Below are 11614 nucleotides of genomic sequence, written 5' to 3'. Positions count from 1 at the left end.
GTAAATGCTCGGGGGAGGGGGGAAGGAGTGGCAGAAAGACACAAAACATCGCAGCTGAGGACGAGGGTGGTCACGCTGCTGATCTCGCAGCTATCATGTGTTTTTACAATTGCATTTATAAAAAGTTAAATGAGAGCCCTGGCTGGCGTAGCTCAGTGGACTGAGCGTGGGCTGTGAACCAAAGTGTCACAGGTTCGATTCCCAGTCAGGGCACATGCCTGGGTTGCAGGCCATGACCCCCCAGCAACCACACATTGATGTTTCTCTATCTATTTCTCCCTCCCTTCCCTCTCTAAAAATAAGTAAAATCTTTAAAAAAAAAAAAGTTAAATGAAACAAAATCGGAAACCAGGGACACAATAAAGACCAAAACTCAAGACTGCAAAACACCAAATCTATATTTACATCCACATATAATAACATAACTTTAAGCTGAAATATATCATAAATAAAACAGGTAATGTCTACTGTTTGACAAGTATCAACAATTAAAATAAATCAAACTGGAATGAAATAAATACATAAACAAAAATCCAACAGATTGTACCTCTATTATATGTACTGTTGTCTCCAAGGAAAAAAAAAACATACAAAACCAGTAGTATCCCAATAGTTAATACTGATGGGCAAAAATTTGGAATACAAGGGCTGTGAAAAAAAAAAAACTGGTATTTTTACGCTTTCAGAAATGTAGTTAGAAAGGAGAAATACGAAAACCCCAATAATTTCAGCACAGCACAAACCGACTTGTTTTGAAATAGATTTGGTGATTTTTTTTTTTTAAATACAGGTTTACATTCCAGCCCTCCATTAAGCCGCACCCCCTTCAAAGATGAACACCTGGGGTCAGGGCACGCTTCCGGTAACACTCATCGGACGAGGCCACGATCAAGTCAATCATCTTTGCAAATGTGTTAATCTTCAAAAATAGGCTATAAAAGTGCAAAACTATGAAAACGAAAATCTAGATTATGTACATATGGCTCAGCTTGTGGACAGGAAGAAAGGTTAATAGTGTACACTCTCCTGATACAAAGCACTTCATTGCAAGGCTAGCAGATTGATCTCCAGTTAGGCCTCCCTGTCACGGGAGTTAAGACTTCGCGATCAACTTTGCTTCGTGTTGCATAATGAAAATAAACGAACAAAAAAAAAAAATCAGGATTCTTTCAGTACTTTACCCTTAGGACATGAAAACATCAACAGTGCAAATTTTATTTTTGAAAACAGTTTCTTAATAAAACATTTTGTAGTTGCTAAACCCGGGGACTGCTGAAGAAACTCCGCTAGGGACTGCAAATTAAGGGAACAGAAAGTTTAAAACATCTACTAGGCCAACTGGTGGCCACCTCTCTTTAAAACCCCAATTGCATGTGTACTGAGAAAATGCTGCTTTAAAACCAAAAATGGGAAGGCAGCCGAGGTCTGGAGACGCGCCGCCCCTCCCCGGTCATCGCCACCAGAGGGCTCCACCAGCAGTTCTCCTTCAGAACCAGCGCGTCTCCGCCCGCCCGCCCGCCCGCCGGGGACCCCGGTGCAGGCACAGCGAGACCTCCAAATACTAACCTACAATTACCCCACAACTTTCATTTCCATGAAAATTGCTTCCAATATCTGTACATCACATGTATAATTTAGCGTTTATAGTTTGTATCTACTAATTTAGACGAGTGCCCAAAACACTGCATTTTCCAACAAAAGTGATTAATTTGATAGGAAACTCTATTCAGTAGCTCCACATACAATCTGGTACGTTTACTGGGCAGCTGGCTGCTCTACAGAGGAAATGAGTCTCTGCAGACACGTGCGCCTAACGCCCGCCGGCTCCCTGCGGACGCGCTGGAGCGAGGGCGCCCTCTGCCGGCGGAGACGCCAGCAACGGGAGGGCGCAGCGCTCAGAGCGGCTGACCTGGGCATGCGCAGCTCTCAGCCACAGGGGCCGCTGCCTCCAGTAACGATTTTTAAGACAACAGACTGTGGATGATTTAACATAATACAAAATCATCAAGAAATTATTTTAAAACGTACAATTTAAATGAAAGAGCACAAATAGCAAGAAACCGCTCAAAGTGATGAGCTACATGAGAAAAAGAATACACAGGGTATTTGAATAAGCAGGTACAACTTATCTATTTACAGATTTTTACCTGAGGTGCAAGCATTATATACTTTCTCCCCGCCCCACCCCCCATCCCAAATGATTCTTTTCAGCAGCGCTCAAGTATGCAAAAACTCCACTTATTTGGTCAATTCTAAAAAAAATATTATTCAGGGACAAAATAGAGATCTCCGGTCTCCATCGTGTACAGCCCCACGGCTCCGACGACAGTCTTTATTGCTATTTGGTACGAGAGTGGACGGGACGTCGCACGCTGTAGTGTTCCCGAGTCTATGTACAGTACAATCAGTCGGTCACAGCTTCTTTCAGTAGCTCTCACCGCCGGCTTCTCAGAGGATGGACTGACTTCACTTCACGCAGAGTACACACGTCCATCGTCGAGACCTAGGTTAAACACAGTTTAAAAAGTGATTAAGGAGGCCCTGGCTGGTATAGCTCAGTGGACTGAGCGCGGGCTGCGAACCGAAGTGTCGCAGGTTCGATTCCCAGTCAGGGCACATGCCTGGGTTGCAGGCCATGGCCCCCAGCAACCGCACATTCATGTTTCTCTATCTCCCTCCCTTCCCTCTCTAAAAATAAATAAATAAAATCTTAAAAAAAATTTTTTTAAAGTGATTAAGGTAAAACTAAAGACAATCTTTTAAAAATGTTAAGCCCTGGCCAGGTAGCTCGGTCAGAGCATCGTTCTGATTCCCCAGAGTGGCGGGTCACACCCTCGTCAGGACACGTGAAGAACCGGCCAATGAACGCCTAATTAAGTGGAACCGCAAACTGGCATTTTACACGTGCCCGCCCGCCCTCCCTCCTTCACTTCTAACACTGAATAAAGAATTTTCTAAAAACTGAGGTATACGACACGGACAGAGCCGCAGAGCGGCCTGCAGCGTGTTCCACGTGAGCCTGAGTCCTGCGGCCAAGGGCCCGGACACCAGACAGCCACGATGTCGCACTACTGAAACGGTCACAGGGACCTGACTGCGATTTAAGGAAGACGAAGCAAGCGAGAACCAGAACCCACACCAGTCACACTAAGTCTGCAAAGCCAGCTGCCACCTCCAAGAAACCCTGCGAGGCTACACCTTACAAAAGGAGAGTGTGTGGCACAGACCCGGAGTGGTTAACAAACGACTCAGAATAACCTCCGGCCTGGAAAGAAAGGTGCACAAAATATCTGCGACATGACGCACTCAGCTGACACCGACTGCGGTATTCCCGCAACGGGCTAGGCGCCGAGCTTGGCCAGCAGTGGGAGCTGGGCGGAAACGGGCATGAGCCACACGCAAGTTCAGGGCAGCACAAGGGGAAGGAGCCCGGGGCTCCCTGCAAACACTGGCAGAGACGGTCCGTGAGCCGGTGCTGAGGGATCAGAGAGGGTGCCTCACCAAGAGGGCGCAGGAAGGACATTCCGGGGAGTGGGGAACGCAGGCGGGGAAGCCCAGCGGCTGTGGACAGAGGCCCGGGATGTCACTGACAGGTTGTGATGCACAGGCAAGTGACCTGTCAGCGGTAACCCGCTCCTCCTGGTCCATGAACGGTGTTCCTGTCTCCGTGCAGAGTGGGTTTATCCCACTCCTGTGACACCAACACTTCACCCACTCTGCACGGGACAAGAATGCAGACCTGCACGTGGCTGGCGGGCCCCCGGGTGACCCCGGGGACAAAAGATCATGGCCAGGCACCAATAAAATCGTACTAACGCAAAAAAGCAGCGAACACAATTTGCCAAAAATGCCTGACATACTGCCCCCTACTGAAAGAAGGATGAAAGAGGCCATGTTCATATAACATTCAGTGCAGAACCAAATAAATGCTTACTACATTTCAGTTGCTATCTTACTGTTTCTGGCCTGAGCACTCTAAGTTTCAATCAAAACACCTTAAAAAATCAAAATTAAAGTTAAAAGCAATTTTACATTCTACTGAGCACGATAGATGGCTTATTTTCAATGAAATCAAATCACTACATTGTATACATGCTCACCTTTCTTCCCCAAATAGGAAATCAAGTTTTTTTGTCATTTGGTCGATAATGTGCACTCCCAATAAAACTCTCGTAGTTTCTCTTCTGCAGCATGCTGCTCGATAAGTGTTGATACGACACAGGCCTTTTTCCTAATTGGGAAACAGAAAGTGTGAAAGGGCATTTAGCATTCAGTCCAAGCAACCGGGTGAGCTGGGGGGGGGTGGTCAGAGGCCCGTCTTCTGAACCCTGACCTGACAGAGTGCGCCAGAGCGCCCCGGTCGCGCGCACGTGTGGTCCGATTAGCGCCACCGAGTTTTTAAGTGCCAGGGAGACATCTGTCACCCCAGAAACTTAATTTACCCAAGTTAAGGCTATCTAAGCACAGGGCTGCCATAGAAAGAGTTAAAAAGCTCAAAGAATTGGGCAGCATAATCTACTTTAAGCCCACGGCCAGCATGGGAGGAGAGGACACCACTGGTTTTCAAAAAGGACTTCACTTGAAGGTGGTCTTTTCTCACCTGGTGAAGACAAAGCTTTGACTCGAGCCCATCTTATACACTGAGGGGAAAACGAGTACTTTTAATCAAAAGCCAAGAGAAATTATTATCTCACTGTGGTTTTTTAAGGCACTGCAGTGCTCAGAGCAACCGTTTCTCAATTTGCTATCTGCCCCAGATCAGCAGGCGCCAGGCGGCCCCCGACGGAGACCTGGAGACAGGCCTGGCGCCACGCGGGACCGGGGTCTGAAGCGAGCACGGCCGGGGGGCTCGGCGCGGCCTGGCTCCGGGGCAGCACCGGCCGGCAGAGCCTCATCCCAGGCGGTGCGGTGGTCTGGTGCCACTGCTCCCGCCCTTCCACAGGCACAGCCTGGGGCCAGGCCCCTCTGCCAAGGGCGGCGACCTTGAGGAAGAAGCAGGGGCTTCAAAAACGGTCCCACAGGGAACTCCAGAGCCGTCCAGGAGGCGACCACGGACGTACGCGGGGGAGTGAGGGCACCCCGAAATTCACGAAGAACACAAGGACTCAACAGGCCGCACAACCCTAGCCAGTCCTGAGAGCAAAACTGCTCAGAAGCGTGTTTAAGCAGCAGCCCGCACACGGTCAGCTCCAGACGGGCCAGGGTGCTGGTGGGATCCCCCGCCCGCCCCCAGCATCCCCCACCCCACTCGTGGGACAGGGAGGGACCGCAGGCAATTCGAGGTTCCCTGTGCTCTCTGCTCTGAAGGAGTAGGGAGCCCAGGAGCGGTGGTAAGGGTGGGCAGAAGACAAGTCTCCCAGGTCTCAAATCCCAGGGCAGGCTGGGAGGGAGTGCTGGGCACCAGGGGACCACGGTGGTAGGAGGTGACAGGCCTAAATGACACCGGACATTTCAGGGCAAGGAGAGGGTCAGACCACTGGTTCTCAAAACCATCTTTCTTATCATCACCCCAAGAGAGAAAAACTAGAGAAATTCAATACTCAGAAATAAGGCTGATTCCGGAGGACTGAGCTTTGGGGACCACGAAACCAGGGCCAATCTAGGAACACCCCGCTGTCCCTCCTCCCATTCGCTCTATACCCCGGGGGCCCCTCCCCCAAGAACCCTAGGCTCCGAGGGGCCGAGCCAGCATCCGAGCCGCGACGGGCGGTACCTTCCAGCGTGGCGCCGGCTGCAGCCCCCGCGGGGGCGCACGTGTAGAGCGGTCCCGGGCCGCCATAGGGCTTGTGCACGGTCAGCACGTTCGCAGAGTCGATCTCCCCCGAGGCCAGGAACCGCGGCTTGGGGGGCAGCACCGCTGGCGGCGGGCACGAGTACTCCTGGGGCAGCAGCGACGTGATCCCGCGGACCACCTGGTACTTGGGCAGGTCGAGGCCCCTTCTGTAGTGAGGTCCGGGCTGCTCCGCGTCCAGGGCCGCCGGCCCGGCTTTCGGCCGTTTGGGAAGCGGCTCTCCAAGCTCCGGGCTGGTGCCTCCCGCGCTGCGGCCACAGAAGTAGTCTCTTCCCGGGGGCGCCCACGGGCCGTCGTGCTTAACAGGGAAGTCTGAGCCGTTGATGGCGCTGCTGCCCAGCGCCAGCTGGGACACGGACACTCCCGGGGCCTTGAACTTCGCCTCCAGCCTCTTCGTCTTCTCCAGGGCGGGAGAAACTCCGCTTTTAGGAAACATCTCTGCTGGCTGCGGCCTGGCGGCCAGAGCCCCCTGCACCCCGACGCCGGACGGTGGCCTGTGCGACTTCAGGTTGCTGGGGGCTAAAGTGCTCGAGTCAGTCCCTGAGGTCAGAGGGGCTTTGCCTGGCCCTGGGGGGCCCGGCTTCCCCTTCTCCAACAGCAGGGTCTTGGGCTGGACCGGGAAGGCGGGCTTGGGCTTGGGCTTGGGGAAACTGGACAAGGGAGGCACGTCTTTTCCCAGCAAAGCGGGCGGGCAGCCGGTGCGTCTGCTTCTGAGCCAAGACTTGCCTCTGCAGTTTTTGTGAACGTCCGGATTGTACTTATGCTCCAACCGCTGGTGCATCATTAAAACTTCCGGGTAGAAGGTCTTGAAGGTACAGAACGGGCAGGTGATACTAGGGATCAAACTCTTGCTCAGAGAAATGGCCGGGCAGCTGTGGAGCGGCCCGAGGGATAAATTTAAAGGTCTGTCTTGACAGTCCACGCCTGGCTTGCCGCTGCCGTCCACTGCCACGTCCAGCTTCACGGCCGCGGCGCCCCGGGCGGCGGGGGCATCTGGGCGAGGAGGAGGAGGGAGGCCCCCCTCAGGCCCGCAGAGCAGGCTGCCGGCCCGGGGTCCGGCGGCCGGCCTCTCCTTCAACGCGTCCGAATGAGCCGGCGCGGGGTTTCTGCTCCTTCTGTCAGCGCTGTCTTCGGCTGCATTTTTACTGAAATCCTGAGTATCTTTGTGTGCTGGCGAGAGGGCAGCGCTGCCCAGGACACTCTGAAAGGCAGGGGCCATCCCCTTAAGTTGCTTGGCAGGTGGGCTGCCTTTAACATCTTTGGCACCATCAAAAAATCTTTTCAAATTTTTGGTTTGCGCACTGTCAGCGGCGAGTAGTGCGTCTTCGACCTCCTGGCTTTTCCCGTCACTCTTGACCTCGGCGGCCGCATCGACCTGCTTGTCTTTGTGGTGTCTCTCCAAGTGGTACCGCAGCGAGGTCTTCTGGGCCGCAGCGTAGTCACAGAATTCACATTTGTATGGTTTCTCACCTAAAACGAGATGTCGCCATATTGCAGAGGTTTATGAAAAGTACCAGGAGAGACCTTTGGAAACTAGGAGACTCTAACACAGACACAGGGTCCTCTCCCCCCTCCCCCTGCTAACCGGCCTCCACGCCCAGGAGCCTCCTTGTGACCGCTGACCTCGCTGACTCTACTGAGCATCTGAACATGGGATACGTGTCTTTAATTAAAGAGAAAAACAACAAAAACAACCAGCAACACTCTCAACTTCTTTCATCCTCATAGTATCCCTGTGGGAGTGAGTACTACCCCACTTTCAAAGCTCAGAGAAGGGGCTCAGAGAGCTTAAGCAACCTGCCTTAGGCTGCACAGCTGGCGAGGGGCCGAGACCAAACCCAGAGCACGCAGCCTCCTACACCACCGTTCCAGCTGCTCTGCGATCTACAGAGCAGACCCCGGCCCAGCGGGTGCAGCTCCGCGGGCTGAGCACCGGCCTGCGGACCCAAAGGTCTCCAGTTCGATTCCCAGACAGGGCACGTGCCCAGGTTGCGGGCCAGGTCCCCAGTGAGGGGCGTATGAGACTCAGCAACCGACCAATGTTTCTGTCCCTCTTTCTCCCTCCCTTCTCTCCTCTCTCTAAAAATCACCCAAAACCTAAAAAACAAAAGACTATGGAATATATCCCCACTTCCTTCTAACCCATTCACAACACAAGGCAACTGCGGCATTAGAAGACACTCACTGGCGAGTTCCGGAAGCGGGAGGATTTGGCCATCAGAAACTAAAGGGGAAACTGACTTCAGAACGGGAATAGCTCAGGGCACAGCGCCACTCAACACGCTGAGACGGCCGCCGCCGCCGCCGGCGCTCCACCCGTTCACCCTCGCCCGAGTCCAGGGCCCGCCAGACTGTCTGAACAGGCACCACAAAAATCTCAGACCACCACGACGTCACTCTCTTCACCAAAACACCCTTAAGCCCCTTACCTGTGTGCGTTCTGAGATGAATATTGAGGTAATAATTGGAACGGAAGAACTTCCCACAGTAACTACATTCTCTTGAGGACGTAAGATGCTTTATCTTGCCTCCATCGTCACTTTTATCTTAAAGAAGAAACACAAGGATGTAAGAAGATAGCTCAAGCACATGAATAAGCCAAGGTGACACATGTTCGTGGTAAAAGGTACAAAACAGCGTTCACACTGGTGCGGGTACGAACACACCAGGCGCTGCTCTGCGGCTGCCTGAAGTTCTGTAACACATGTGTGTGTCTCTGTGTTTCGCCTGGGGGCGGCCTCGGACCACAGCCGAGGCCACTGCTAACGACCGAGCTGCGCACTCTGCGTCACTGAAACACGGGAAAGACGGAAGCACAGGCCGCCCGCTGTGCCGACGTGGCCGACCCAAGCGGGGCCCGGCCCACGGGAGCTGGACCCACCCAGACGGGCTGGAATAAGCAGCTTCTGCAGAGGAGGCCCTCCGGATGGCTGAGCCCGTATCAACGGCCAACTTTCCCAACCTCGGGGGGAAGTAAGCTTTTCATCCCATGGCTGGGCGAGTTACCACTAGAGGGAAGCAAGCACAACTTCATGCTCACAGGAGGGACCAGGCGTGGGCAAACCCCGAGGGCTGACTGTCAACACTCAGCCACGCGGCCGCTCTGGAGAGCAGGCGGTGTTATCCGCAGCGCTCACGTGGCCGAAATGTATCTGACAAACCAAAATCTGCCCTCGAACCACAATGCACTGAACTTAAAACTTCGATCCTGGCAGGATGATCGAGACAGTGCCAGAGCAAAGGTCCCCTGGGGACACTCACTATAGGGTGGCTGCACGTCACAGAAGCCGATGAGAGAGGCTGAGGTTCAAATACCCGCTCCCCCAAAATGCACATTTAAGTTTTAAATGAAATGCCTCTTCTTTTTTTTTAAATGTTTCTTTTTTTTTTAAGGTTTTATTTCTTTATTTTTAGAGAGGGAATGGAGGGAGATAAGAGAGAGAGAGAAACATCAATGTGCAGTTGCTGGGGGACGTGGCCTGCAACCCAGGCATGTACCCTGGCTGGGAATCGAACCTGTGACACTTTGGTTCGCAGCCCGCGCTCAATCCACTGAGCTACGCCAGCCAGGGCGAAATGCCTCTTCTTGTGGTTCACTTTATGCATGTTACAATGTGACGAGGTGAGACACCTCTTAAAATTCAGCACAACTAAACCGGTCACTTTGCCTTGAGAAAGGTATTTCCAGCTAAAAGGCCACTCCCCTGTTCCCGTCAAGTTTCACGTTCTAGGTGACTCGGGGCCCACTAGTGTGTTAACGACACGGCTCACAAGCACCCCTCGGTACATGAAGACAGACAGGAGTGTGCGACCCGTGCCCCGAGGGAAACGCACCCCCTCTAGCGCCCTGAGCACCGCTGAGCACTCCGAAGTGGCCGAGATGGCCCTTGATCGGAAAGGTGCTGTGAGGACGTTAGAAACAGGTTATCCCGTGAACAACTCTTAGTAACCCCATTTATAAAAGCTGGAGACCTTTTTTAAACAATTTACTTTGGTTTTTGATCATCTTGAAAATAAATCTAAAGAAATCCGGGTTGACGGTAAATTGTAACGAGGTGAATCTAGACCAGAGGACACCAGAGTACCAGGTGGGGCAGGAGCAGACCCACAGGCGCTCCCGCAGAACAACACGGGGAGTGAGTGACAACACAACTGCGCGCCTGCTTCTGCCCCGCCCGCACAGACCGAGGAAGAGGGACTCCCTGAGCAGGGAGACGCCCCCCCAGCCCCGTGTGCAGGGGGCTCCAACCTCATCGCCACTGCCCGCTGCCGACCGTGCGTCGGGATTTAGGGTGTGTTGCATCACGTCCAAAAAGCTGCACAACGCCTTTGTTTTAACAGAAAGGACGTGAAATGCCCACGTCTACCCGGTTCCTGCCCTTCTTACAGCAGCACCTCTGACCTGCCAGTGCTGTCCTGTCCTGTAAAGAACTGGGCTTCTATAAACAGACTGCTACAATTACCCCTGGGGGGAGAAGACAAGGATAAAGCTGATGAACCCGTTTCCCAAACAGGGGAATCAGGGCAAAGAAAGGTGAAGCAACTCATCCTCGGCCACAGAACCACGCAGTGGCAGAACCAGACCAGACACAGGTCGTGGCGCTCCCAGCTACTGTGGGCATGCTAGCTGCCTGCCAACTGGGCCCAGGGTTCCCACCCGATCCCTCTTCCCACGCCACCTGCTGGCAGGACACGCCCAGCCACGCCATTTCTTTCAGGGCACTGGCGCCTCCGGGGCCTGAAGGCTTCCCCGAGACTGCATGGCCTGAGCAGCACTGACCCGGCAAGAAACACCGAGACGAGAGGTCTGGGTCGAAAGCTCTTTATGACGTCACCCAGACGCCGGAGTGGGTTTTCTGGACTTCTGAAAACTGAGAATGGTAGTTCTCCAAGGGCTAGGTCTCTGGTGTCCAAGGGAACTCGAAATTCTCTGAATGAGTACTTGATATGAGAACCACGGCTCACGCCCTGACTGGCATAGCTCAGTGGACTGAGCGCGGGCTGCAAACCAAAGTGTCACAGGTTCGATTCCCAGCCAGGGCACATGCCTGGGTTGCAGGCCATGACCCCCAGCAACCGCACATGGATGTTTCTCTCTCTCTATCTCCCTCCCTTCCCTCTCTAAAAATAAATAAAAATGAAATCTTAAAAAACAAAAACAAAAACCAAAACCACAGCTCACACACCAACCGCGTGATCAGAAAGAGCGTGGGCCTGGGCGAGTTCAGCGTCTTCTCTGGTCAAACCCATCTGGGTGTCACGCCCAGAGCTCTCGAGACAGCCACACAGTCAAGTTACAACAAAAAGCAGCATTTGTTTTAACCAAAAACACTTTTCTAAATGATAATGTTTTTCTAAAACTAACTCATGTTCTCATTATCCACTCGTGGGGATTTTCAAACTCTTTTCAAAGCAGCAGAGCCCCTTATTCCAAAAAGACCTGACCGCGCATGTCAGCAGCTCTGGGTGAAGTGAGGGTGGCGAGCCTCCCACGGGGGTGGGGGTGGGCGCGAGGTCCTCTGCCCTGGACAGTGCCCACTGGGACTGCAGAAGCATCACCACCCAGGCCTCAATGGCAGCTTCCACTCCCTAGAAATGTCACTAAGACATTAAAAATCACACAGCAAACGGGAGCTCCTAGAAACATCTCTGGTGCGCCCACGTTCCCTGCACTCTGCGGACAACTCGTGCCTGTGAGCTAACTGTGAATGAACACCAGCCCCAGACACAAAGGCCAGGGCACCAGGCAGAACCGAGGGGCGTCTCCAGTAGGAGCAGCCTCCCTCTGGTTCGCCACCATTCCTAGTGCTCCTGTCACCACTA

General features: G+C 53.1%; 1 protein-coding gene across 5 annotated transcripts in view; it reads right to left on the bottom strand.

Moving 5' to 3' along the window:
- Positions 1–634: 634 nt before the first annotated feature.
- The window catches only part of ZNF217 (zinc finger protein 217), a 38338-nt gene continuing 27358 nt past the window's right edge, over positions 635–11614 (bottom strand). For all 5 annotated transcript variants that reach the window (XM_045833258.1, XM_045833263.1, XM_045833261.1 and 2 more), the window contains 4 exons: positions 8221–8337; positions 5714–7261; positions 4101–4231; positions 635–2503 (listed from right to left, as the gene is read on the bottom strand). In XM_045833258.1, coding sequence (XP_045689214.1) covers positions 4122–4231; positions 5714–7261; positions 8221–8337 — 1775 coding nt within the window. In that variant the 3' untranslated portion in view covers positions 635–2503; positions 4101–4121. The remainder of the gene's footprint in view (positions 2504–4100; positions 4232–5713; positions 7262–8220; positions 8338–11614) is intronic.

This window comes from Phyllostomus hastatus, unplaced genomic scaffold, assembly GCF_019186645.2.
Source record: "Phyllostomus hastatus isolate PE091 unplaced genomic scaffold, TTU_PhHast_1.1 phas_contig_17, whole genome shotgun sequence".
NCBI lineage: Eukaryota > Metazoa > Chordata > Mammalia > Chiroptera > Phyllostomidae > Phyllostomus > Phyllostomus hastatus.
Note: the sequence above shows the minus strand (reverse complement) of the source record. Positions and strands in the feature narration are given on the sequence as shown.